The following is a 24817-nucleotide window of genomic DNA, read 5'->3' on the forward strand; positions in this document are numbered from 1 at the left end:
ACCACCCGCCGCGGGGCGAGGGGAGCAGCACCCCAAAGGGGCGGGGCTCACTAAAGGGGCGGGGTCTTCAGTGAGGGGCGTGACCTCAGCACTCGATGGGCGGAGCTACTTGTGGGCGTCTCCCCAAGGGCGTGTACTTGAGGGCGTGGCCCGCCGTGAGGGCGGGGCCTGAGCAAGAGGCGGGGTTTATGGGGCGGGGCTCTGTTGGGGCCGGAAGATGGCGCAGCCCAGTCGCGGCTGGGCCCGGCGGCCCTGGAGGTTCCCGGCCGGGGATCTCCCGGCTTGAGACACCTTCGGGGAGGCTGTCCCGGCAGCTCCGGTGCCTCGGTGCCGGCGGAGATGGACCAGCGCCTGGCTGAGCTGGTGGAGGAGCTCACCACCTCGGGGGAGCCGCAGCTGGAGCCTGGCAGGATGAAGGAGCTGAAGAAGATCTGCAAGTACGGCCAGAGGGAGGGACAGGACCGGGCCCCGCTCGTTGTCCCCAGGCCGGCAGTCCCGGGCGGAGCCGCCCCAAACGCTGTTCTGGGGCCGGCTGTGGGGACTGCGTGCTGCCATCACAGAACCTGCTCACTTAAAATTTAAAATAAATATCTCCCCCTCCTTTTTCTTCGTTTATTCCGTGCTCAGGTCGTCGTCGGAGCACATCAGCCTCGCCTACCACCTGCTGGTGACGCGGCTGCAGGAGGAGCACGCCGAGATGCGCTTCTCCGCCTTCCAGGTGGTGCAGGAGCTCTTCGCCAGGTCCCACCAGTTCAGGACTCTGCTCATCGCCGACTTCCAGGAGTTCCTGGAGCTCACGGTGGGCACCGACCACGAGCAGCCGCTGCCCCCGCCCAAGGAGGTGGCGCAGAAACTGAGGAGAGCGGCCATCAAGGCGGTGCAGGACTGGCACGAGAAATACGGGCAGGCCTACAAGCAGCTTTCCCTGGGGTATCACTTCCTAAAGCAGAACAAGAAGGTACTCTGGGGTTTTACCCCGCTCTGCGGTGTTAGGTGATAGTCACCAGGAGATGTTCAAAGCAAGGAAACCAATAAATGTTAAAAAAAAATACTGTAGGAAACAATGTTGCCTGTAGGAGACCTCCTGTTGAGCGTGGTCTGTGAAAAGCAAAGCCCAGGCTTTCTGTTCGTCCTGCAGTATTATCGGTTTTAAAAACCCCATTCTTGTACTCACAACTGGGCTCTGCCTTTTTCAGGGTATTTTCAGAAGTGTTGCTCACCAGCTGGCTTTCACCCACTAATTCCTGACTGGAGCCCCAAGGTTTAGCTCTTTTGAGAAGAGCAATAATGGTCATGAGTTAAGCTGAGGATAAACAGCTATTAAATCTCTGTATGGCAGTTTAAACTAGCCTGATTTCTGTACTGAGCTGCCCAGTTCTAGGTCCCCTTTGCTGTACAACTCTCCAAGTGTACGTGCCTGCCACTCTCAACTGCAGTGTTACTGTGCCAGAAAAGAGGTTTTATGAAAGAGAAATTCCATTTAAACCTTGGTTTTTAGATGTCACTTCAAGTTTCTGTGTTTGGAACATTCTCCTGCTTTAGTCTGTCTTCTGAGGTGCAACAGTGAAATTTGGAACACTATTCTAGCATTCACACTACCTACAATGATAATAACAGCCTTTCAGTACTGATTTTCTTTCTCTTCAGAAAGACAGATTCAGATTCGTAACAGTAGATGAAAAACCTTTGTGATACATGATATATTTCTGTTGTTCCGGTTCCATAGTAAGCTAATGGTGTTCTCTACTGAACGGTGCTGTGCTGGTTTTTATACAGATTTTGGCATCTGCTTACAAAAGATGATTGTCTTTGAATCATCCTTTTTTATATTGTTTAAGAAAGGAAGAAAACTAAGTGACAGTGACAAGGAGAAGTGCAAGACTGAGACAAGGGAGTTTTAACATTTTAACAGTTTCACCCAGTTGAACATAAGTGTACAACAACTGTGCTGGAGTTTGGCAGGTCTGTCTGTGCTCCTGTGGTCAGTGGCTGCTCCCCAGTAATAACTGGGGGATCCCTTTTCAGGTTTTGGTACAGGCTGTTCTGTTTTCTATGGCAGCTGGATTTGAGTTCTATAAACATTAGTATCAATAGAAGCAATCTTAGGTAGTTTGGTAACTCTTGTACTTAAAGAATTGATATGAGCCAACTGGTGTTTTGCCAGCTTAATACTTGAAGTGTGAGAAGCAACCAAAAGTTTTGAGCAAGCATTTTCTACATTTTTGTAGTAAAATAAATCAGCTGTTGAGTTTTACTAGTTTGGCACAGTAGTATGGGGCAGTTTGGGTTGAGTGTTAACTCTGTGTGTGTGGTCCATGGTGGGTTTTGGTTGGCTTTTTTCTTAACGATCACCAAAATCACTTTATAAAGAGTCAGAAGATGATAGCTGCTGCTCTTTAGGGAGTAAAGCTAGAGAGCTCCCAAGTCTTTTAATGTTAGTAGGTCAGTAGTAGTAGTAGGTACCAAGCAGGTGTCTCTATAAGTGTTTGACTTCAGGAGCAAATAATGCTTCGGTATACATGAAATAATTGTTTTCAAACTCCCGTCTCAAAGTTAAAAAGAAAAGAAAAAAAAATCACATCTTTCCAAATGTTTGTATATTTGGGCATATGACTCATGTTGTAGTGTCTTTGTATCTGAGGAATGCATGGGTGGAATTACAGAACAGGATTTCAAACAGATCCACACAGAGTATAGTCCTGCTATACTGCAGTATTTTCACAAAAGTTGCAGGAGTTGTCTCAGCCTGCTGCTCAGCATCCTTTCAATCGAGCAGTTTCTTGCTCCTCATACATTTAGTTCCCTGATTGCAGACCAGCAGTAAAAGGCTTCGTGATCCTTCTGGTACAGGGAATGGGAAAGAATGGGCAAATGACTCCACTGTAGATACTCTGGCAGAAGTTGTGCTTTGGGAAGCTGTAGCTGTGTCTGGTTTTCTGTGCAGTCCAGTCTGACTGCCAGCAAATGGTGGCTGTAGTTCCTTGGTTCTGTATTTCTGTTCTGCTTTTGTGGGCAGTGTTGCTCTTTGGGTGGATCTGTTTCTCCCAGTTCTGTGTGGGGAGCTGTGCAAACCCATAGGAAAATCAGGTCCTGAAAACCAAGAAAGCTCTCTCTGGTGATCCACATGATGCTGTAGGTTGTGAAACCAGATCTTTTCCTGTAGTAATTTAGGAAACTACCCCCTACCACCCTTCTGCCCACCCATTCCCTGCTAAAAAAACCAGCTTGGTGAGTGTGATGTTTCCTAAACTGATGGAGACCCTGCATTCCAGTTTCTCAGACAGCTGTTAGATAAGAACGTTTGTGTGACTCAGAAACTTTGTTGTAGGTTGTTGAGAGCCCCTACAGGATTTTGACATGTTTGCTCATCCAGCAGTGGCAAGAATGACAAACCTTCAGTGAGTGCTTGTGATGGAGACATGGCACCAGAGAGTCTGTGGGCTGCAGAATCAGCACAGTGCAGGCTTGCTCAGCACTCAGCATTGTCTGTCTGGCAGTTCATAAAAGTTACGTGGTAGCAATCAAAAGAAATTGTGTTTTTCAAAAGGGTTTCCTTAGGCATTAATGCTATCAAGCCTCCCTTCTTTAAAACAGGAGTGAAATTTTGTCGTGTTTTCAGTCCCTTCTAAGACCAAACTAAAAAAAAAAATTGCTAATATTTTAAGAAACAGTGTTTTGAGTTGTTCAGATTAATGTTTATAATTCAGCCATAAGGAAGAGAGACTGAATGGTTTTTCTCTCAATATCAAAATCCAACGACATAATTGTAAAATCACAAATTTGGTCATAATAAATTTGAAGGTCTTATCTTTTACCTTCCTTTCTTACAAAGTTCTTTTGTAAGTTATATATATGTACTACTTGTTATTGTGCTTACAAATTTACCTGAATTTCCTGGTGGACTTGGTGATGTTTGCATGTAATCCTAATATCTACCCTGCACAGTCTCTTCCTGCTCATTCTCCCTAACTCCTTGTCTCCAGTGTTGTGACAGAAGTCTCCCAAAGCCCAGTTTTTTCCTGCCTTCTAGGTGTGAAAATCTAAGAGGTTTGTTTTTCTACCTTATGATTCCTTTGAAAGCCATTGATTCTCAACACTCCTTTATTAGTAGGAGTAAAAAACGCTGTTCACAATTGCTGTAGTTACTGATTCAAGGGGGAGAAAAGATAAAAGGAAATGCTGCTGAGCTTCTGGCTGATTGCTGATGTTACAGGATTTTTCACCACAGATAAGGATCTTAGGAAATGGATTTTCTATATATTTCTTACAAGGAGTGTTACACTTTTTTCTTAATTTCCTCCTTAGGTGGATTTTCAAGATGTGCATGCCAGAACTGTGGCTGAAAGGAGGAGGGAAGAGGAGAAGCAAAAACGACTGGAGAACATTTACAAAGAAAAAGTCAAAAGAACGGAAAAAGAAATGGAAGGTTGGTTGCTTTGGTTCTTTTAGTGCATTTTTGGTTTGGCTTGGTTTTTTTGTTTGTTTTTAAAGCAACCTTTTTTAAGGTTATATAAAATAAATTCTGAGAGAATAGCTATCCAGATAATAGCTGACCCCAGAAAGCAGGAATAATGCATTTTTTGGAGCTCAACCCTCCCTCTCTCTCACCTAGAGAATGTCAGGGGAAAGAAGTGATTGTCATGTGAGTTCAGTAGGAAGAGATGGAAAAGGAAGAAAATGTTATCAAGTAAAGACCTGATCTCTCATTCAGTAAAGTATGAATGCATCACCCCAAGTAAACTAATCATGAGACTTTTTGGAGCTAGTGACTTAATTTCTGTTAGACACAGACTTCCCAATGCCTTGTCGGCCAATGGCATTACTTATATGTACAGTCATGGTGTTTCAGAAATGCAGGAAATGGTCTGCACAGGAATCCTGGATGCATTGGAGGATAACTGTGAAAAGTATCACAGTGCAGCCAGAAAATGTAACTGGGGCCTGAGTCTGTGCATGGCAGACACATTTCTGTCACCCCAAAGAACAACAGAGACAGTAAATATATTATGCTGCAGTTATACAATGTTACTTAATTAAATTACTTTGGTGTATGTAATGCATGTAGTTGTGTCTGCATTTATTCTGCATGCTGGAAATGTTTTCATGCATGAGAATGGAATCTTAAAGAGATTCAACTTTCTTAAAATAATTTGTACCAGTAGCAACTCTGAGTATTAACATACATTCATGGCTTTTCCTACACACGACTATAAAATTCATAGCTGTAAAATGAATACCCACCAACATCACTTAGAATATCTCATTGAACCTTGTTTTCCTTCAAAATCTATGAAGCACTTGAGTCATCTTTACATACTGAAATTTTAGAGAGGATAAGGAAAGGAGGAGCCTTGATTCTAAATGCTTGTCTCAGGAAATTCTAGATTTCCTGCTTAGGTATTGTCATTTTTATAAAGACAATTTCTGCAGAAGAGGAAGTTCTATATGGCTTAGTCATCACTGGATAAGTGGATTTCCCCTTTGACAGTCATATTTGTTTTGTACCTCTGTGTCTGCTCTGGAGACATTAACATTTTACCAGATCTAACAATTTTATGAAACAATTGTGTCTTGATAGAAATGTCCCAAGAGATTGCTGATACACTGACAGAGATGGAGAACTGTTTCCAGCTTCTGATGCCAGATCCTTTCAATTTTGAGGTGAACGACATTGACCCAGAACTCAGCAAACCAACGTCTGCTAAAGAGGCCGGACCTGCATCCCCCTTGTCCTCCCAGGGGAAGGTTAACCCATCCTATTTGGGGTGCATGGATGATGAACAGCCATGCTGCAGCAAGGACATTCCTCCTGTTTCTCAGTGTGTTACAGCTGATGGAAACAAAGAGGTGGATGAGAAGCCTGAGCAAAAAGAGCTGGATGGAGGCAAATGCTCGGACATTCAGTGCAGTGGCCCTGCTCTCGATGATGATGATGATGATGATGATGATTACCAGACTTTTGTTAGGAACCACGGGCTTATTTCACATAAATATACTCTAGACCTTGAAGTCTCCACAGGTACCTGGAAAAACTTTTGACATGTTGCTGGAGGCAGCCTTTCTCTGAAGTCTTTTGTGCTTCGGGTTTTGGTTTTGTTTCTGTTACTAAAATGCTGGAGTTATTGGGCACCATTTTGCTTTGGGATTCCTGGACACCACTTCAATTTTATTTTTTTTAATTTATTTTTTATTTTTCGGTTTCTGGTTCCTCTAGTAACTGTTCTTAGTTTTGGCTGTCCTTGTGTGTGATTAGCAGATTTCCTTAATTACCTTCTAAGACTGAACTTTTGTAATAGTTGTTGCAAGCCCATTATAGCACTTCATAGTATCTAGAATGAGTCTCCTGTGTTTAAAAAACAATCTGTTTATCAAATACGATTTTCTTTCTCTTTGTTATTCACCTCTTTCTCTGTTTAGCTGGGGAATAAGTTGCTAGTTTAAAAATCTTACAATTGAGTGTTTCTGAAACTTTTCCCTTGCAAGGAAGTAAGTAGTTTTGCTAGCAAGTGATTACATCTTTTTTGTATAACTTTGCTAGTGTGAATTGCCTGTAGAAAAATCAGGATGATTTGTGTTTTGGAAGTCTCTTACAATTTCTGTCCTAAGGGAATTCCATGGGCAGACAGTAAGGGTGATATCTGCTTCTCTGTTTGTTGACAACAATGAATGAAAACTATAATTTTTCACTTGGATAATGGCATACTTGGCTTCTTTGGCAACCAAGTTCCTGTTACTACCAGGGCAGGGAATATTTTGTATTGAATATGAAGAAATTGGTACAATAAGGCCCAGTTCATTTGGCCTTGGGACAAGATGTAATGTAAATAGTAAGACTGAACTTGTCTGTAGTTTGTTTGGTGATTCTTTAGTAATGATGGTTTAACAACTTTTTCTGTCACGCTGGACTAGACACTTCTCATATTTTCCTCAGATTTTTTGAATGTGTGGATAGTAACAATACTGAACAGAGAAGCATTCTGATGTTTGTAACTTTCCCTGAAGTGATCAAATGTCTTAGAGTAATTTACCTTCTTTAGCTCCTGTAGTGAAGATACCATAAATGTCATGCACTAACTCTTGTCCCCTGTTTTGAACAGATATAAAAGTGCAAGAGAATGAAGATAATACTGCCATCATAAACAGTGTCATGGATGCTCACAAACTTCTCAGAAACAAGTTCTGGCCTTTTGTGCAGTCCTGGATTCAGGTGGGATAAAGAGATAATTATTTTTTATTTATTTTTTAATAAAAAGATGGTGAAACAAGGACTGGGATCCAGTAAAGCTTGAGGGAGAATGAGCCAAAAGGAAATGAAAGTTGAAAAAACAGGAACATTTAGAGAAGCTTTCAATTTCAGTAAGGGTGGACTAAAGGAGACTGCAGGAGCTGTGTAGCTTGTTTGATAGCTCTCAGTGTTGAGTGTGGTACCTATAGGCAATTCTTTCTTTTTTCTTTTTTTTTTTTTTTTTTTAATAGGTAAAACTTGGCTTCTTTGCAAAGTCTTGAAGTAAAACACAGCTTATTTTTGTTAGACATCTTTCTGTCAGGTTAGCAGTATATCATGGAGCCTCCTGTGTGGAATTTGGCCTGCTGAAGGGCACTCTCAGAAGATGTTTGTAATACCTGTTCATTCTTTGGCTTCACTTTGCTATTAGTTTTTATAGTCTAGATAGAAAAAGAATTGGCTTCACTAATTGTCACATGTAAAACAAAGGATTTTGTGACTTGTTGTTTCATTAATTATGAGGGAAAACTGGAATTTTTTTTTTTTTTTGGTTGAGACTTCTAGAAGAGAATAAGAATGTTGTTTTCTTGGTTTGCAGCTTCTTACCAGAGCAGGAATCAGTGATGATCGGCTGAGATGTGCCATTGAACTCAAGAATAAATTGGAGACTGCTATGAAGAAATACAAGGAAATGAACATTTCCTTTAAAGCAAGAAAAAGAAAAGTGGTGAGTTTCTTAAAATTCTATTTTATTATAGAGGACCATTAGCAAAGCTTAGCTTGTATTCTTTCTCTTAAGCCCTGACCTGGGAAACTTTTCAACACAAGTTTTATTGTAAAGTACACTAATTCAGCTGGTTGTAGCTTCCCTCAAGGAGCAATGAACACCTGTATAATATTCCAGGGGCCAGATTATTAGACCAAAACTGTTTAAAGCATCCCTGTTGTTTAGGCTAGAGAAGTGGGTAAGTGCAGGTTTTATTTACTCTTACTTGCTTTATGTGTAACACTGTTAAGTCCTCAGCTTCTTTTGTGCATATTTCTTAGTAGACACTGTACTGTTCATGTTCTTTCACAGCTTGCTAAACTCTGAGAGTCTCTCAGTTCAAGAAAGTAGTTTTTCTGCTTTGAAGCATTTACTTTGTACTAAGCATGTAATGTGATTGAGGTTATCATAGGAAAATTTAGAGCATCAAACTATTCCACAGCGATTAACTACCTATGACAGTTCTTGTGAAATAGGTAGACTTTGTGAATAAGCAGAGGCTGAAATATCAAATACACTATTCAGATCCAAAAAGGAGTCTATGGCCTGTTTATGTAGATAAACAGCAGAGCTGCATGATACTAATTTCTGTTGGCTGTGATGAAATTAAATAACTGTGTAGCTTGACATGAAAATAAGTGCTGTGGATCAGAGTCCAGACCAGAGTCTGGTTTGGATTTACTGGATTGTAAGAATTTGATCTGGACTTGAGCTAAATTGTGTAGCCTCATTTAGCCATGACTGAGTGTTGTAGACTTTGCCTTCATTGTTCAAATGAAGCTAAATCAATATTAATCTGGCTCATCATCTCAACACCTCCTGATGTGCTACACCAGTCAAAAATGCCAACTCTGAATGAAAAGTACTGAAAGAGTGTCTTGTCAGAGGCTTTTGTCTGCAGTGAAATATGTGTGCTACCTTTATGCAACCAGCTATGAAGGAATCCAGACATCTGCTGTCATTCCTGCCATTTGCTTGACAGGACTTCATTTGCTGCACCTCTGCATGGAATATTGGTTGCTATATTTCTTGTAAGATGTAAAAGACATTCAAGCCTTGATTTCCGTGTGTGTGAATGTGTACACGTGTGTGTGTGTTTAGAGTGATATAGTCACCACTTAGGAGAGTGACCAACGCTATCTGTGTGCTTATATAGCATGTTTAGAACTAATACCTATATTAATTTGAAAGCTAATAAATTCCATTGCTAAAAGAGCAAAAAGATAGGAAGCATGCACTGCTCACAATACTTTTGAAATGAGGCAATGAAGACTGAGTTAACTTAAAGAACAATATATAAATATTCCTAGGGTTTCTCTCCAGTGGAAAATAACAAAATTTAGTGTTAGTGCTGAGTTATTTTAAATTTATAACCTGAACATAGAGAGCTTTGTATAGCAGAAGGAAGCTGCATAAATTATATTTTATTCATGTGTCAGATGACTTTATTGAAACGTAAAAACATGGCAAATTGGAGTCTGGTGCAACAAAATAAACAGAATCTCTAAGGCTATGGTTGTTAAAGCCCCATCTGTCAAATATTTCCATGTCAGCATGTGAAACACAGCACACATCTCCTCTTTAATTGAGCATTACTGCCTGTATTAGATATTGTGGCTTTGTCCAGGCGTCCTTGTGTCCTTGGAGCTGTAGCTCTTGCCATGCCATAGTTTTGCCATGCCATAGTTTTGCCATGCCATAGTTTTGCCATGCCATAGTTTTGCCATGCCATAGTTTTGCCATGCCATAGTTTTGCTGTCTACTGAATCTCTAAAGCCAAGACAAGAAGTAGTGACAGCCTGTCTGTCCTTCAGAGCCCTGGCTCCCAGCCCCCCTGTCCTGCCAAAGCTTTACAGATGTGACTTGTTGGCCCGTGGGACCAGTGAGTGCTGGTGTGGAGATGAGCACCCCTGGAAGTGAAGGGGGGAGTTCAGCAGGCAGAGAGGGAGAATGTGAATCCAGAGTGCAGAGGGTCCCATGTAAATTGGTTTGTGGGTGGTCTCTGCCAGCTCTGTGTTTGGATGGGATGGCAGTTCTGGTGATGCACTCTGAGGTAGCTCTGTCCTTAACTGGAGAATGTAAAGGTGAATTGTTTGTGTACTTGCTCATGCCAACTGCCATTATGATCCTGCACCACAGCAAGCCATTCTTTCAGAGAGTGAGTGGATTTATTTAACTAGCAAATATCAAACAGTGATGGGGACTTGGCAACTTGGCAGGGGACTTGGGCTTGCCCATTCTCCTGGGACTTCTTGCATTTTCTTCATGCTCAGTCTCTGTGCTTCTGTGGTCACTGATTTCCCCCCTTTTCATCTGTTCTATTCTGTGCTTTGTTTCTGTTCTGTCTGGGAACAGACGGAGTAAAGACTTTACCCATCCTTAAACTGAGATCAAGAAAGTTGATAAAGAGAAGGGTTTAGTGAGAGACAATGAAACTGGAGATTTATTACTGTGAACTCTACCATAACTCTCAATCCCACAGAGATTTAAATTGCCACTTTAAAGAGGGAAGGTCCTGGGGTGCCTTACCATTGCCATGTGTCATTGTTGCTCTTTTTTAGCTGGTCAGTTACACGTGGATATGGCTGAAATGCAAATAATTGTATATATCTGGAGTAATTCTTGATGCTGCAGTTTAATGTGAATATACCAGCAGTGTAGTTTGATGTAAATTACACGAGAGCAAGAAATTGGTGGTTACCTGGCCTGATTCCACAGAAGAAATGTTTGCTTGGTTCCCAAGGTGTGGTGCTTTTGGCAATCCTTGTTATTACATCCATGCTTTCCATTGTTTCTCATTTAATTTTCCATATCACAGAGCACAAGTCTCCAAGGCAGGAGCCTTTGGCAATCAGAACCTGTTACACAATTAGCACAAGTTACTTTCTCTGAAGTTCTTTTTTACCTTTATCTTTACTGAAAAATGGAAAAGTCAAACTGCTTTGCAAACCACAGGAGAACTTTCTGGAGGTTTAGGGAACTTCCCTTATCCAAAGTCACTTGAAGGAAAGCACAGAACTTTATACGAGACACTTTGACTTAAAATGGTTTATAGTGACATGAGCTATAACCACTTGTTTCTTTTCTCCTCCATGAAAGTGAAGAACACAAACCATCAGAGAGTCTTAATTACAAGGAGTGCCATCATTTCTGTATGACACCCTCCCAGCAAGAGTAGCCTGACGTTTGTGCTTGCCTTTCAGGACCTGTGGGAGGAGAGGGAAAGGAAAAACAAAGATTATCCTTTGACTGTCTAGAAACAAACCCCTTGCAGCAAATTTTATAATTATTAATACATCCCAGTTGCCCAGTCCACACATTCCTCATTCCCCCTGATGCGTCCCCAGCAGATCAGAAGTGAAGGCATTTCTTATGAGCTGTTACTTTTTCAAATGGGTGGAGGGTGGATGAAAAAAATTACAGACTACCTGTACTGGCCAAAGACAAATGAGTTTCTGTGTGCTTACACGGGTCACATTCACTGTAGTTAAATCCTGTTTTGGGGTGTCAGTCAGGTTTCTGACAGGAAGTCAGGGTAGCAGGTAGCCAGCATTTTGAGGGTATAAACGTTTTGAGGGTTTTGAAATTCAGTTTTCTGTGAATCTGGGTTTTGGCTGAATGCAGGTGAAGAGGGTGGGAGCTGTAAAAAGGTTTTTATTTCACTGCATGAGGATGCTCGGGCCTGGCCCTTTCTTCTCCGAGTGCCTGCTCGGGATAATTCCAGTGCCCAGTAGAGGGAGTGCAAACTGCACGCTCTGTATTTTTCTCTGTGCCACCTTGATCCAGAGCCAGCCATCTGCTCACTCTGTTTTCAGGTAAACTTATTACAACAGCAACATACCAGAGACACTTCGAGTTATTTTGTGACTCTGTGAATTATTGTTAAAGTACAGTTGTAATTAGTGGTGTAGATTGGTGTTTAAATAGACACTACTGTTTCCAGATTTTTGGTTCTTTTGCAGGAATAACTTATGATCAAATTGTTCTTAAATTTTTTTTTTGGCTGGTTAGAAATAGATTTGTTTCTTAATGTCATCTTCCTTTTCTTATAATGGATTTTAATTCTTTTTTAATGTCTGATTTGCTGCTGATTGATGCAAATGATCTTGCAGTTTTAGAGGACAAGTATGTACTGTGTTTTAAATCGTGCACACTACCTTTCACTTACATACTTTCCATAAAGAATTACCCATTAGGAATACTTGAAATCCTGACATTGTTAATAGAAATGTAGCTCATTAGCTGGATTTTGTACGCTCAAAGTATGTTTATGTCTTCTGTAATTACCTTGGGAAGCTGTGGAAGGTTTAGTATTCAGACTAGGTAAAACTTGGGCAGACAGAATCCAGGAGGAAAGATGATGTGAGAAACATCCCATTCATGTGTGTGTCAGCAGAGGGATCATTTAACAGACCTGTTACACTTTGAATTTTAAATTTCAAATTACATTAACAACCAAGGATATATAGTTTTCCATTAACTGTATTCATTACTTTTTGTTTCACCTTTCCTTATCTTCTGTCAAATCTAAGCATGCACTTGGATCTTGATTTATTCGTGTATTTAATTTTATCCATGTGAAACATCTGGTTTCTCGATAATGCCATTAATAATTAGATTTGGAGGAGCCTGTCCTTGTGTTGTCCAGAATCTGCTACTCAAACCTCACTATAATACAAGTCAGATTTTTTCAGAAAGAGTAATGTCAGAAAAATGTTACAAATTTACAATTTAAATATGTGCTGCTAATTATTTAGTCCTAAAATACATTAGAAGGTTAAAAATTTAATATCTTATAAATTAAGCCAAGAGTTTTGCCAATTACTTGGTTGCAAGACTTGCTGATTTTTTTTTTCCCCGTGTCTTCAACTACAGTTTGGCATTTTGGTAATTCTAATGAGTTATTTCTACCTAATCATTTTGTAGCTTTATAACCAGCTCTTTTCAAGTCTTTCTGTTAAGTTAGTGCTTGCTTTAGAAGAAAAAAAAGCTGCACTTGAATTGTCGGTTTCTTCTTCTGCTTCTGTAGCCGTAGAGATTCAGTCCCGCTGACAGCTTTCTGTAACAGCTTCCTGTAGTCACATCCTTACAGTTTTTGCCTCTTGTTCATTTTAGAGAAGTTGTTTCTGGGAGTAGGTAATTCTCCTCAGTGATTCTTCACAGTCCCTAAAGTGTGCTCAGACCATGCAGCAAGAGAGACACCTTTTCCCCAGGCGAAAGAAAAGTCTTTTCCCCAGGTGTTGTTTTTCAACAAAAACCCCAACTCTTAAGAAAAAGTTTCCCTGTGAGAGCTGGAAGCATTCCATTTTAAGATTTAAATGGTAACTTGATGTTGATATAGAGATATATAGGAATATTTGATAACTACATCAGCATTACCCCTAAAGATGTTTCTTTACCAGATTTTATACATGGTTACCATGTAATGTGGTTGGAATCAATAATAAAATATATTAATATTTATGTGGTCAAATTGGTAGCCCAGGCAACATTTAAATGTTTTGGGTTTTTTTGTCTAGGTAATATTTATGCAAAAAGCCAGGTAAACCATAATTGTAAAAGTAGATACAGAGTATTAAGTAGGTCATACAGATACTTAATGCTCCCTCTTCCCTCCTCCCAGTTTTAATTGGTGTTATTTTTATTGTCATGTTTATCATGTTATTATTATTTCTGTTAAATGTTTCTTTTGTAGTCACTTTTCAACTAAAAGATCTTTCTATTTTTTTTATTAGGCTCAAGGACTGATATAAAACAAAACACTGTAAAATTAGCCCTCAGAACAGCACTCGCTTGTTAAAGTGTCTGATGAAGGGTTTGAAGGTGAAGGGTTTGGTCGGTTCCGTTTCTTCCTGAGGGCTGAATGTTGCTGTGGTGTGTTTTATGCTTTGCCCTGGCCACGCAGGCTGCCACTGCCATGAAGTTATTAAAAATATCTTGTTATGCAGATCTGGCCATGAATTCTTGGGGTTGTCGCTGTGACGACCTCTGATCCCCATCTGATTCGCAGGTCGCACAATGCAATTTGGAGCTCTTCTAATAGAGTGTAAAATAAAGTAGGATGTCTCCATCATCAAGTTAACCCTTATGTTAAGTATTTAAGTTTTTCAGGCCGAAGGGTCATCTCCCGTGATTCATCTATGAATACTGAGCAGTGTGTGCTCTGTAAGTAGGAGATATAAATTTGCTTCCTGCTTTTTATCCATCCTACCTTACGAGGGGAAATAGTATATTGAAGATGAATTTTTTTTTGTGAGGTTCATAGAGGTATGTTGCTAAATGTGTATTTACAAAAATGGAAAAGGAAGAAAATTTTTAGACTTGAAATATATATTTATGCATTTAAATTTAGCTGATGAGCAATATGAAATAAATAAGATGTCTTTCTACCTGAAATTCACAGACAGAGATACATGTAAGGTCATGTGTGTCTTGCATAGAATAATTTATTTACCTGTCTGTAATAAATTAGGTTTATTTAATTGAGATATGTATTTACCTGTTATTGTTAGGCTTGGAAACCTTCACTAGTTTAACTAAAACTGCTACATCTCCCCTGAATGTGATACTTATTTTATGAAAAACATGGATTGTGCAAGAGAACTTGGCCTTTTTGATGTACCTACTTAAGGATTAAGATTATTAAGATGAAAATATATCTGAGGACATATCTTGAGTGGTTATTGCTAAAGAAATACTAAACTTGCCTTGCAATATTCTTCTGAGGCAATAATTTTGTCTGATGTATGAGTTTTCTAGACTGTCTTTTTTTTGCAGTCCTCTGAAAGCATCCCGTGAGGGCACACAGTGATCCACTGGGTCCATTGGACATGGCAGTTTTTTCTGAAAGGATTCATGAGGATGCAGAGTCATTTGAACAGTGGTTTTTGAGCTTGCCCCTCCAGGACTGTGAGAATCCTCACAGACTCTTGCTTTAGGGAGAAACTGGTTCATCAGGTATTTGTTATATTGCTAAAGCAATTTGGGGCAAGGTGTGCTCATTGTCCCGTGTGCTTTGGCTGAGTGTTGGGCTGGAACTCTTTAAGCATTTTTACTGACTCCTGGAAATTAGGAAATAATGTGAAAAGTGCATTCCTAAATAAAAGTCATCCTGGTCAAGATGCTTATGTGCTGTTGAGCAACTACACATGGAATGAATGGTGATACTTTTACGGGTGAACATAAAATGTGCTTTGCCTGGACCACATATCTAATTTGCAGTCATCGGGGTTTGGATTTATGTTCATCTCACAAAGTGAAGGGGAGGGAGGCTGTGTAGGAGGTTCTTATAAATACAGCTCTGTTAGTAGTTTGTGTTTTCCTTGTGTTGCACATGAGAAAACTCAAGCATGGTTCTAAAATCTGTCCAAATGCTAGCATTTATTTCCATGTCACCCTCTGTTGGATGATATAAAAGAATGGAAAAGGAGGAACGTGTCTTTACATTAAATATATACTGTTTGACTATTCAGTTTCTATTACTGGCACTGTAGATTTTTACCCAGTCACTGTTTTCTTACATAGAATATATCCAAATTTCATTTAACATGACTGAAGTATGTTTTGTGTTGCAGTTGGATAAAAAATGCATGTGCTTAAGGTTCTCCCTCTAACTAGGTTCTACAGCAATAAATATTCTGGTTCCCTAACCAAAATCTTCTAGAAAAATATTTAGTTGGCTTTGAGTAGATGCACATGAGATATTGGCATGGTGGAATAATTTGCAAGATCTTTCAGTGAGGGTATTAGCATATAAATAGCAGATGCAATGACGACCATCACAGCTGAGTACATTTAATTTTTAGTTTATAAGATAGAATGGGTTTTTAAATGCATAGCCATCAAGCCTGCTGAAAGACAAATGAAGTTTAGAGTTCACTTGTCTGAGGATGCCTTACATCATTTTTTTTTTTTAGAAAAGGGAAACAGGCACGAATAAAACTGAACAAAAGTGATTTCTTGGGTGAAAAGTAATTGAGATTGCAAACCAAGTTAATTAGACCATGCAAAATTTATTTAATGGTCCCAGCTGTAGTTTGCAAGTGGTGTTTTAGTGAGTAGATATGACTTCTTCATGTGCTATCTTTTCTCTTCCTTCTTTTTCTAAAATAATTAGTAGTGGCTGTACATCTAGTCCTATAAACTGATTGCATTGTATATTTCAGTAATTTTATTGTTTGCTTTAATTATGATTGCAGAGACTCGGGTTTTTAAATCCTCTTAACAGAATGTAGCAGTCAATTTATATAAAACTGAGAAAAGGACCAAGGGCTTTTCTTCACATCTTTCCAAGTGTTGTGTGGTGGATGGAGGCTTTTTTCACAATTATTACTGGTTGGGATGGATGAACAAGGCCTTTAACTGGGGCTCTGGCTGCACTGAGCTGCACTAACAGATGGAGGTTGTTGGAGCATTGACTGCTAAGTAAAAGAAACAATTGCATTTCTACTGGCATCCAGTGTTTTTTCCAGGATTTTTAAAATGCAGAGTAATGAGGAAGCATCTGTTTCTTTAATTTTTTTAATGAGTTAGGGAGGAAATGGTTTGATTGCACTTGTCTAGTTGGAATAGTCAGCACTATTTTAAATTCTAGTAAAAAATCTGGAGAATTGGGAAGATGTTCTAAGTGATTACAGTGAAAAGAATGCATATATGTTTTCTGTCTTTGTTTAAACCATATTCTCATATGTAAATAAGTCCAGCTCAAGAATTTGAAAATTGCCTAGCTAAGTCCCATTTCTTCTCACAGGAATATAGATATCTCGTCAGTGAGAAACCAACAACCAACACATAGTCTTGCAAATGCATCATTCTGTGATTTAGAGAAATAAACACAAAAATAAATATCAGCATTTTAGAGCAGATTAACAGCCTAAAAATTCCGTTTTGAGTGGAATTTGAAGAGCAGTGGTGGTGCAAGCAGGCTCTGATTCTGGGGATCTGGTCTCCCTTCAGGTGGACCGTTCTCTAGTGACAGAGAGGGGGTTGTTCACCCTCTGTCTCTGATAAGATTGTGAGAGTGAGTTTCCTCATATCACCTGATAATTAGAATGGATTTGAAACCAGGAGCTTTTTTCTCACATTCTTTGACAGGTGATTGAGAAACAAGCAGTTGTGTGACTACCTATTTTCAAGGTATTTAATCTTGTACACTACAGGAAAAGCTTTACGTTGTGGTATTTATCACTTGCCTCTTACACTTCCCTTCAGACATGGCGCACTAGAAATTTCATATTGCTTGTTTTTATCTTAGTCTCCTTTTTCGTGGTTGCAAGTACCCTAACCCCTCATTCCTAAAAGGATTGTAATTTACTTAATCAGCCACTTAAAACTATTGTCTTAAATATTTATTTCTTCTGATTTAATGGTGATTTGTTTATTTTAATTATTTAATTGACTGGAAAAGTTTGCCTATAGTGGAAACATAGATAGGAGGTGGTTAAGCTTTCCTACTACATCTGTAGAAGTTGCTTTTGGAGCTGTCTTCATGCTTGAAAAGCAGAACTTAAAAAAAAAAACCCAAAACATACTTTTCTAACTACTGATGTTGCCCATGAGCCCTCCCACTTTCTCTAGCAAGGAAATAGAACAAACATAAATGGGATGGTTCTGATAAAATACTACTGAAATGAAGTAAATTGAGACATAACTACCTGCTATTACTGTGCAACTTATTGAATTTCCAACAGTGACAACTTTAATATTTTAAAGTAAAAAGATAACTTATTTATCTTGTTAAGGATTTTATCAAGATAAAGGCTTTATGCCTGTTTGAAGAGAAAAGAGAGCTTAATTCCTGATAGTCGGCTAGGCAGTTAATTTTTTTTACAGGAAACCTAAATTTAATAGAAGAGCCTAGGGAAATTCAAGGGTGTGAACAATACGCATAATATTTTATGAAAATGACCCCCATATTTAAAATCTGGCATTATATGTTATGCATTGTAGCACCAAGTCCACATCTACCTTTTAGAAAATTAAAACACATAAATTCTGTTTAGTGTTTGATATGTGCTGCACTAGCTGAAAGCCATAATGCCCCTAAAACCTTGGGTTGCTTTTCACCTTTCATAAATTCCTGGGTAGATTCTATACAAAAAATAATTTTCAGCTCCGTGGCTCATTGTTATTCAAACTTGATTGATTGTCGTCATTTACTCAGTGAGGAAGTTAAGTGCTCCTGTCATTTCTGAAGAGTATAATTGGGACGTTTCACAGGTCAGCGGTAGTGACAGGTTTCCCTTTTGATTAGTGTTAGACTGATAACAAAAATTACAGTTTCCTATGATTAATGTTTTCTATAGTACTCGAATGCACAGTTCATGGATTGTACCTAAACAAAGTGAATTTGCATCTGATTATGCCTTTTCCTCTGTCAGGCTTTTCACGTGCTTTGAAGTTTTAGATCATGCAGGTAATACAGCAAAGTTGCTTCCAGTGCAGTTTTCAAGTGGATTAGTGAGGTCCACTGAATTTTAGTGTATTACCATACAGAGAGATATGTGCCTCGAGTGATATGAGCAAATTAGGTGAAATTTCAATTAAAGATAGTACTCTGCTTTCCCTCTAGTCCTCTCAGATATGACATGCAAGGAAGTACTGGTATTATATCCCTGCTATTTTAGGTATAATCTGGCAACTTAAGTTAAATGATGAAGCTGGACTGAGTTTTTTCCTCTTGCTAGATTGACACTATTTCTCTGTCCCTTAAACCTGTTGCTGTTTATTTGTTTACAGACTGAGTAAAAACTAAGAAAATACACTGAATTTACTTTCCCTGTTTTATGATGTGAAAGTTAGTCAGTTTGTACATTGGGGCACAGTTGTAGACTAAGATCATCTATGACAAGTTTTATCTTGGTGAAATCTTCTTTTAATAGCTAGCTAAGAAATGGAACCTAAGTATGAGAATGATGATGATATCCTGCCTGTAGCTGGAGAAATACTGGAGGTTATTTGATGGTGGTTACTTCCAAATTTAAATTGTCCCTAATAGATGAAGAGGGAATGACAAAATCAGCAGAACTTCAAAGCTAAAATACAAATCAGCTAACTTCTCTTCAATCTCTAGCCTTCTTCAGATGTACAGTAGAAAGCATGATTTCTTTTTTTTTTTTTCTTTCTAAGGGCCATTAGTAATGTCTTCTAAAAGTTCTAGTTTTCAGACAAATGTTCTGCTTTCAAACCTAGTGGCATTGGGAGTTTGTGATTAGTGGTGGAACATTTGATCCTTTCTTTGATTAGAACTCTATTTTGGTTTCTGCTGGGGAGGTCAGGCTCAGAGTGCATCTGTCTTGGCTGGGCCAGGTATGGCCTGAATTGTTGGCTTCCTTTAGATCAGGAAAAATTATTGCAGTGGGAAACAAAAAGTAACCCAAGGGTGCAGGATCCAGCAGCAGAGCCTTGGCAGCTCTCAAGGGAGGGATAATTGGGCTGAGGCATTCGGGTCCTTACCTGTCTTTGGCAGCAGGGTGCTCTCAAACATGACTGCCCTGAGACTTTATTTTAAAATGAAGGCTAATTAGGTGTTCCCCAGTGAGAATGCAATAGTAAATCAGCTCTTGTCATTGGGACAGTAAATCTGGAGTTTTTTTCTCTTCTTTTTCACTGTAACTGCAGCTTTCTTAGATGAAAGTAACTTTTGAAACAAAGGGAAGAATCTTACTTCTAACTTGTGCCACCCATTCATTAGTTAATATGTATCTGTGTATTAATATCAATTAACATTATTTGTTAGAAATTAATACAGCTAACAATTATTTATGGCCAAAAAAGAAATACTGGATTTTTTAAAGTTATTATTTATTTTAATTTTTAACTACGTTTGATAATCCAAGATTACCTGCTAGATTTTTGGCTTCAGAGTATATGTATGATTTAAAGGAACTCAGCTGTGACACAAGATTAGAGTAGTGAATTAGATTGGGAAAATTCTGCTGCAGGCAAAACCTGCAGTATCCTCTGGTGCTTGTAACAATGAGTAGTTGGTATAAATATTAACAGAAGCCAGGTGCACTAATAGAAGTAAAGAACACAGCTGAAAATAGTGAAAATTATGCTATTCCTTATCATTGCTTTGGGTTGCTAAAATGAAATAGAGGAAGTGGTAGCCTGTGCTAAGGTTGGATATAGTGGATACCTCTTATTATTTCCTTGTAAAAGCACATGGCAAACATACAATAAAGTGCAAATTATGTTGTTGGGAATTAGATGACTCTGGACATGGGCAAAGGAAATAAAGCTTAAAGTCTCCATCATTGTTGCCAATTTAGGGTGGTTGACATCTGCTTTTTTAAAGCTCTGATAGTACAGGCCATGTCTGGTGACACAGATTTTTTTTTTAGCTTATGTGCAGTTTAGAAATAAAAATCGTTTTCAGCAATGGAACAAGCTTAGAAAAAGTATAGATTTGATGGCACGTACACAGCAGTTGCTAGCTAAAATTGTATATAGGACGCCACTTTTGTGGATGAATTACACTGGTTAGTTGAAACTCCATTTGTTGTTTTTTCACCTACTCATAGATCCTCAATTTCAGGCTGCAAGACAGACCCAGGTGCACATTTAAGAAAATCCCGTTTTATTGATCTTAACCAGAGGGATGTGTGTTGTCTGGTGATACAAATGGTTGGGATGTACCAAATCAGTTAAGAAATGAATGTATCAAATTATTCTTAGTGCTGTTGTGAAGAAACACACTGAACCACTGTAGTATACAGATCTGAATATTCTTATTTGGGTCACTATTACCTTGCCCATCATCAGCTTCTCCTCCTGTTTACCTGCTCTGATTTTGAGCTCTTAAACAATTTGTGATACCATTTAACATGCCACAGATTATTTGGGTGCTGTTAAATGAGTAAAATCGTCCAGATGAGAAGAGGTAAGACTGTAGTATGCTCATTAAGTCAAAATCTTGATGTTATTTTAAGATTTTTTGGTCTTATTTTATAGCTTCACACTTCCTCCGACTTCACCAACTGTGTGTGTTCTAATGGATAAAAGGGGCTTTAAAGAAGCCCTTAGGATAGAGTATGGCTTTAGAGATAAAATGTTAAGCAGATAAAGTGTTAAAGGCCTAATCTTAGATAAAGATTAAATACATTTTTAGGGAAATACTTTTGACATAGAGAAGTCTCAGTAGGGCTATCATGATGTCTGCAAAATATTTTCAATGCGAGGGGAAATGAAAAACAGTCTTCACATTAATATAAAGAGAAAATAACCCCAACAAAAATATCTCTGTAGATGAAAGCCTCAGATGATGACGATGACGACGATGAGGATGAAGATGAATTTGTGGAGGTCCCTGAGAAGGAAGGTTATGAGCCCCACATTCCAGACCACCTGCGTAAGGAATATGGTAAGTTTGCCCAGCTGTGACAAGCTTTATCCCTGCATGTTACTGCTGCACTAAGGTAAATAAACAGCCATGCTGAAGTAATAAAGTGATCAGCGGTGTGGGTAATCTCTGCCTGCTCTGAGGAAGTCATTACATGGACACCAGAGCACTGATTGGCTCTGGATAAACAAATACTTTTAGGAGCAAGAGCAACTGAGATGAGCAGCTTATTTCATTCCATCATCTTCCACGGGAGTTCAGAGCCAGGAGCAGCACCCTGTGTGCCTGTAAGTGTGCAGAACACATGCTGGGAGTGAAAGGATTGCAAAGTAAGGTTGGCAATGAGCCTGAATGTTACAAATACTGGTGCCAGTCTGGTGAGTTGGGATAAGGTGCTGCTCCATCACCTGCAGCTGGATATGCACTGCCACTTCCTCCCATAGGATGGCCAACTTAGAGCTCTGCAGGGTGGCTCTTTTTGTTTAGGTATTGCTGTCAGAAGATGTTAAATGCAGCTCAGCCTTCAAGTGCAGAATTACAGCCATGGAGCACATACCAGATGACAAACTATAATTTTACATTCTTACAAAATTAGATAATTTCTAAATGAAGTTATACTTACTATGTGTTCTTGTGCAATTGAGAGTGGTGTTAACTGAGGAAAGTTCATCTTAATTCAACTTCAGTCCATTGCTCCTTGTCCTTTGTACCTCTTGCTTAGTCTGCAGCTTTACCTCTGTGTAACTCAGTGTATTTGAGGATTCCCAAGATTTCAGTACATTGTAGAGAAGGGTAGCTACCATCAAAAAGCTGTAAGTTAAAAACCTGTAAGAAATGTCTTGCTCCTACATTTGTGCATGAGCATTTCTGTAAGACTGGTGCTGTGGCTTTTTCAATCCTGTTGATGCTTATTTTTCCCATTTCTGCAGTTTACCTCATAAAAGTCAGGCTGCAGCTATGACCTGGAACTTGTTTTCCACATCTTTAGCAGCAACCTAAGTAATCCTAACATGCAAAAGTTCTGTTTATACTTGCCAGCTTCCACTGGAAGTGAAATGTATTCACCTCTTCCCTTTTATCCCATCGTCCTCATGGACACACATTTTTAAAAAATAAAGCATCTTTCCAACCTTTGTATCACACTAACACAATACTTGGCTGCTATTTGAATTCCTTCTTATAGGAAAGGATAAAAGAAGCCTTCTATCTATTCAGGGATATAAAAGTCAATATAAAAGGATTAAGAAATTCCCAATTTGTATTTAAACTATTGCTGATAGGAAAATACATTATAGTGAAAAAGTCAATCAATCAGAAAACTTTTCTCATTTTCTATACCTGTGGTTATGTAGGAGCTAATGGTCACACTTGGCTGTTCTTTGTCTGATGTGTTTGTTAAAAATAACATTTTGAAAGAAATTAATCATTCCTGATGTTTCTGAAGACATTCAGCTTTACTTACTGCCATTTAAAGCTATTGTGTAATTCCCAGTTTAGGAAATGGTCTGACAATAACTCAGAATTCCTGAAAATCACAGCTTAGAAAATGAAAGTCTGCATGAGTTGAATGTTCTGACTGGAACATTAAACCTTCCATGTAAAATAAAATCCCAACCTTACATGGAAGGTGTGAATGGTTAAAAGCTTTTTTTCTTTTTGTTGTTACTTTTCCTGAACAAGCCAGATTAACTTGCTACAGTAAACCGGAAAACAAAGCTGTAAAACATGACTGTGGAAATGGATTGAAACGTGACATGTAAATTATTGATTTAAATGTCACTTTATTCCCCTTCACTTCTCTCACAAAAATGTATCCTACCAACAAGGTAAATTTTGTGATTCTCCTGAGAGCTGAAAAACTTATTAAAAATAAAAATTTATTTAGGAGAAAGACAAATTCTATGCATAAGTATATAGACACATGAATTTGTATTATCTGTGTGTTTATGTGCTTAATAACTACAATCTCAAAATTGGTGATGATATTAAATACAGAAGTTGAATTGAGCATGGGTGCAGTTTGGGTGGAGGTCGAATTGAACAAGTCAATTTGAATCTTGATGTATAAAATGAAATGTAAATTTGTTAAAAGAATTTAGGTGATTAGATAATTGAAGTGTGAAGATATAACCCATTAGAGGTGTCATGCCAAATTAGCATTACCAGAATTTTAATGACCTCCCATTTGTATAATCCTTATTTACACTTTCATCTGATGTCTGCAGCTGACAAGAGGCCAGTGCTCCTGTGGGACCACAGGGTCATTTAAAATACACTGTGGTGCTAAGGAGGAATATTTGGCTGAAAAAAACACAACACTGAAAATAAATTTCATTTGGTTGCTTAGATCTCTTCACTGGGCACTGATGTTGCTGATACCACCTGCCCTGGTATGGCTGGTATTGCTAAGCCCTGGAAAATGCCGTTATTCATTTAAAGGAAAACTTTAGGGAGAAATGAAATCTTGTTTCCACTGGAGCATTTCCACATTCCAGCCTTTGCTGGTCAGCTGCTGGTTCCACTGGCATAAAGCCTTAGGGTGGATGAGGTAAGGGATGGAACTGTGCAGCCCCTGACATTGTTCTTGTCCCATAGAACAGAATTTTTGGCTGATGCCAGAGGATGAGAGATTCCTTCTTGCCCTTGGTGGTCTTGGCCTGGCTTGCAGCTGAGCTCTGAACCACATGGGAAGTGATCTGTTTTGAGGGATGTGCTTTTCCACATGAAAATGGAACAATTCTCAGCTTTAATTCAAAGCACCCACTTTAGTTGGTAGCTCTTGTCTGTGTCTTAATGCAAGCATTACTTACCCATGCAAAAATGCTTTGAGGACAGGGGAGTGCTGTTGCTGTTTTACAAGAGGTGACACGAGGAAACAGTCTGACTTGGGACTATTAGCATGGAAGCAATCTGTTGGTTTTCAAGTTTCATCTTTGTCCAAAATTACATTAGGAATGACTGTGCAGTCACAAATCCTTATTTCTACTCTGGTTAATAAGATTATTTCTCTTATTTGAGACTTAAGCTGAATGTTTTTAGGTTGGTTCATATTGCATCGTAGAGTCTGCTTGCGATTTCATTCATATGGAAATCAAAGCTGCAGTTCTAAAATACCAAGGCTTAGTTCTGTCCATTTCTGAAATTCTTCCCTCTTTTCCTCCCAATGTGATGTGCCTTTTTTGGTTTAGATGTCACCAGACTGCCGTTCCTAATCTGATGGTATCTCAGTCATACTTTTCTGTGTGTTAAGTAGGTGCTGCTGAATCCTTAAAGACACACGTGTGCTGGCTAGATGGAAATGAAAAATTATACCTAAGCATTTTCCTTCCTTACTGCAGTGATTTCTCAGTTTGTCTGGGTCTAGCTTTCAGTCAGATTTATTTATCAGGAACTTCTGAGGGAGTTCTCCCTGCATGTGAAGGATGTGGAGAAACAGCTCCGTGGAGACCACAGCAGAAACAAACCTGCAGATTCCAGAGTGTGT

At 39.0% G+C, this 24817-nt stretch overlaps 1 protein-coding gene across 1 annotated transcript in view; it reads left to right on the forward strand.

Annotated features, from left to right (window-relative positions):
* Nucleotides 1-205: 205 nt before the first annotated feature.
* The window catches only part of UVSSA (UV stimulated scaffold protein A), a 44278-nt gene continuing 19666 nt past the window's right edge, over nt 206-24817 (forward strand). Inside the window, exons 1-7 of the mRNA XM_083860825.1 lie at nt 206-437; nt 628-958; nt 4306-4426; nt 5579-6019; nt 7098-7207; nt 7824-7952; nt 21240-21354. Coding sequence (XP_083716951.1) covers nt 340-437; nt 628-958; nt 4306-4426; nt 5579-6019; nt 7098-7207; nt 7824-7952; nt 21240-21354 — 1345 coding nt within the window. The 5' untranslated portion in view covers nt 206-339. The remainder of the gene's footprint in view (nt 438-627; nt 959-4305; nt 4427-5578; nt 6020-7097; nt 7208-7823; nt 7953-21239; nt 21355-24817) is intronic.

The sequence above is a fragment of the Zosterops lateralis genome, assembly GCF_965231275.1.
Source record: "Zosterops lateralis genome assembly, chromosome: 5".
NCBI classification, from domain to species: Eukaryota; Metazoa; Chordata; class Aves; order Passeriformes; family Zosteropidae; genus Zosterops; species Zosterops lateralis.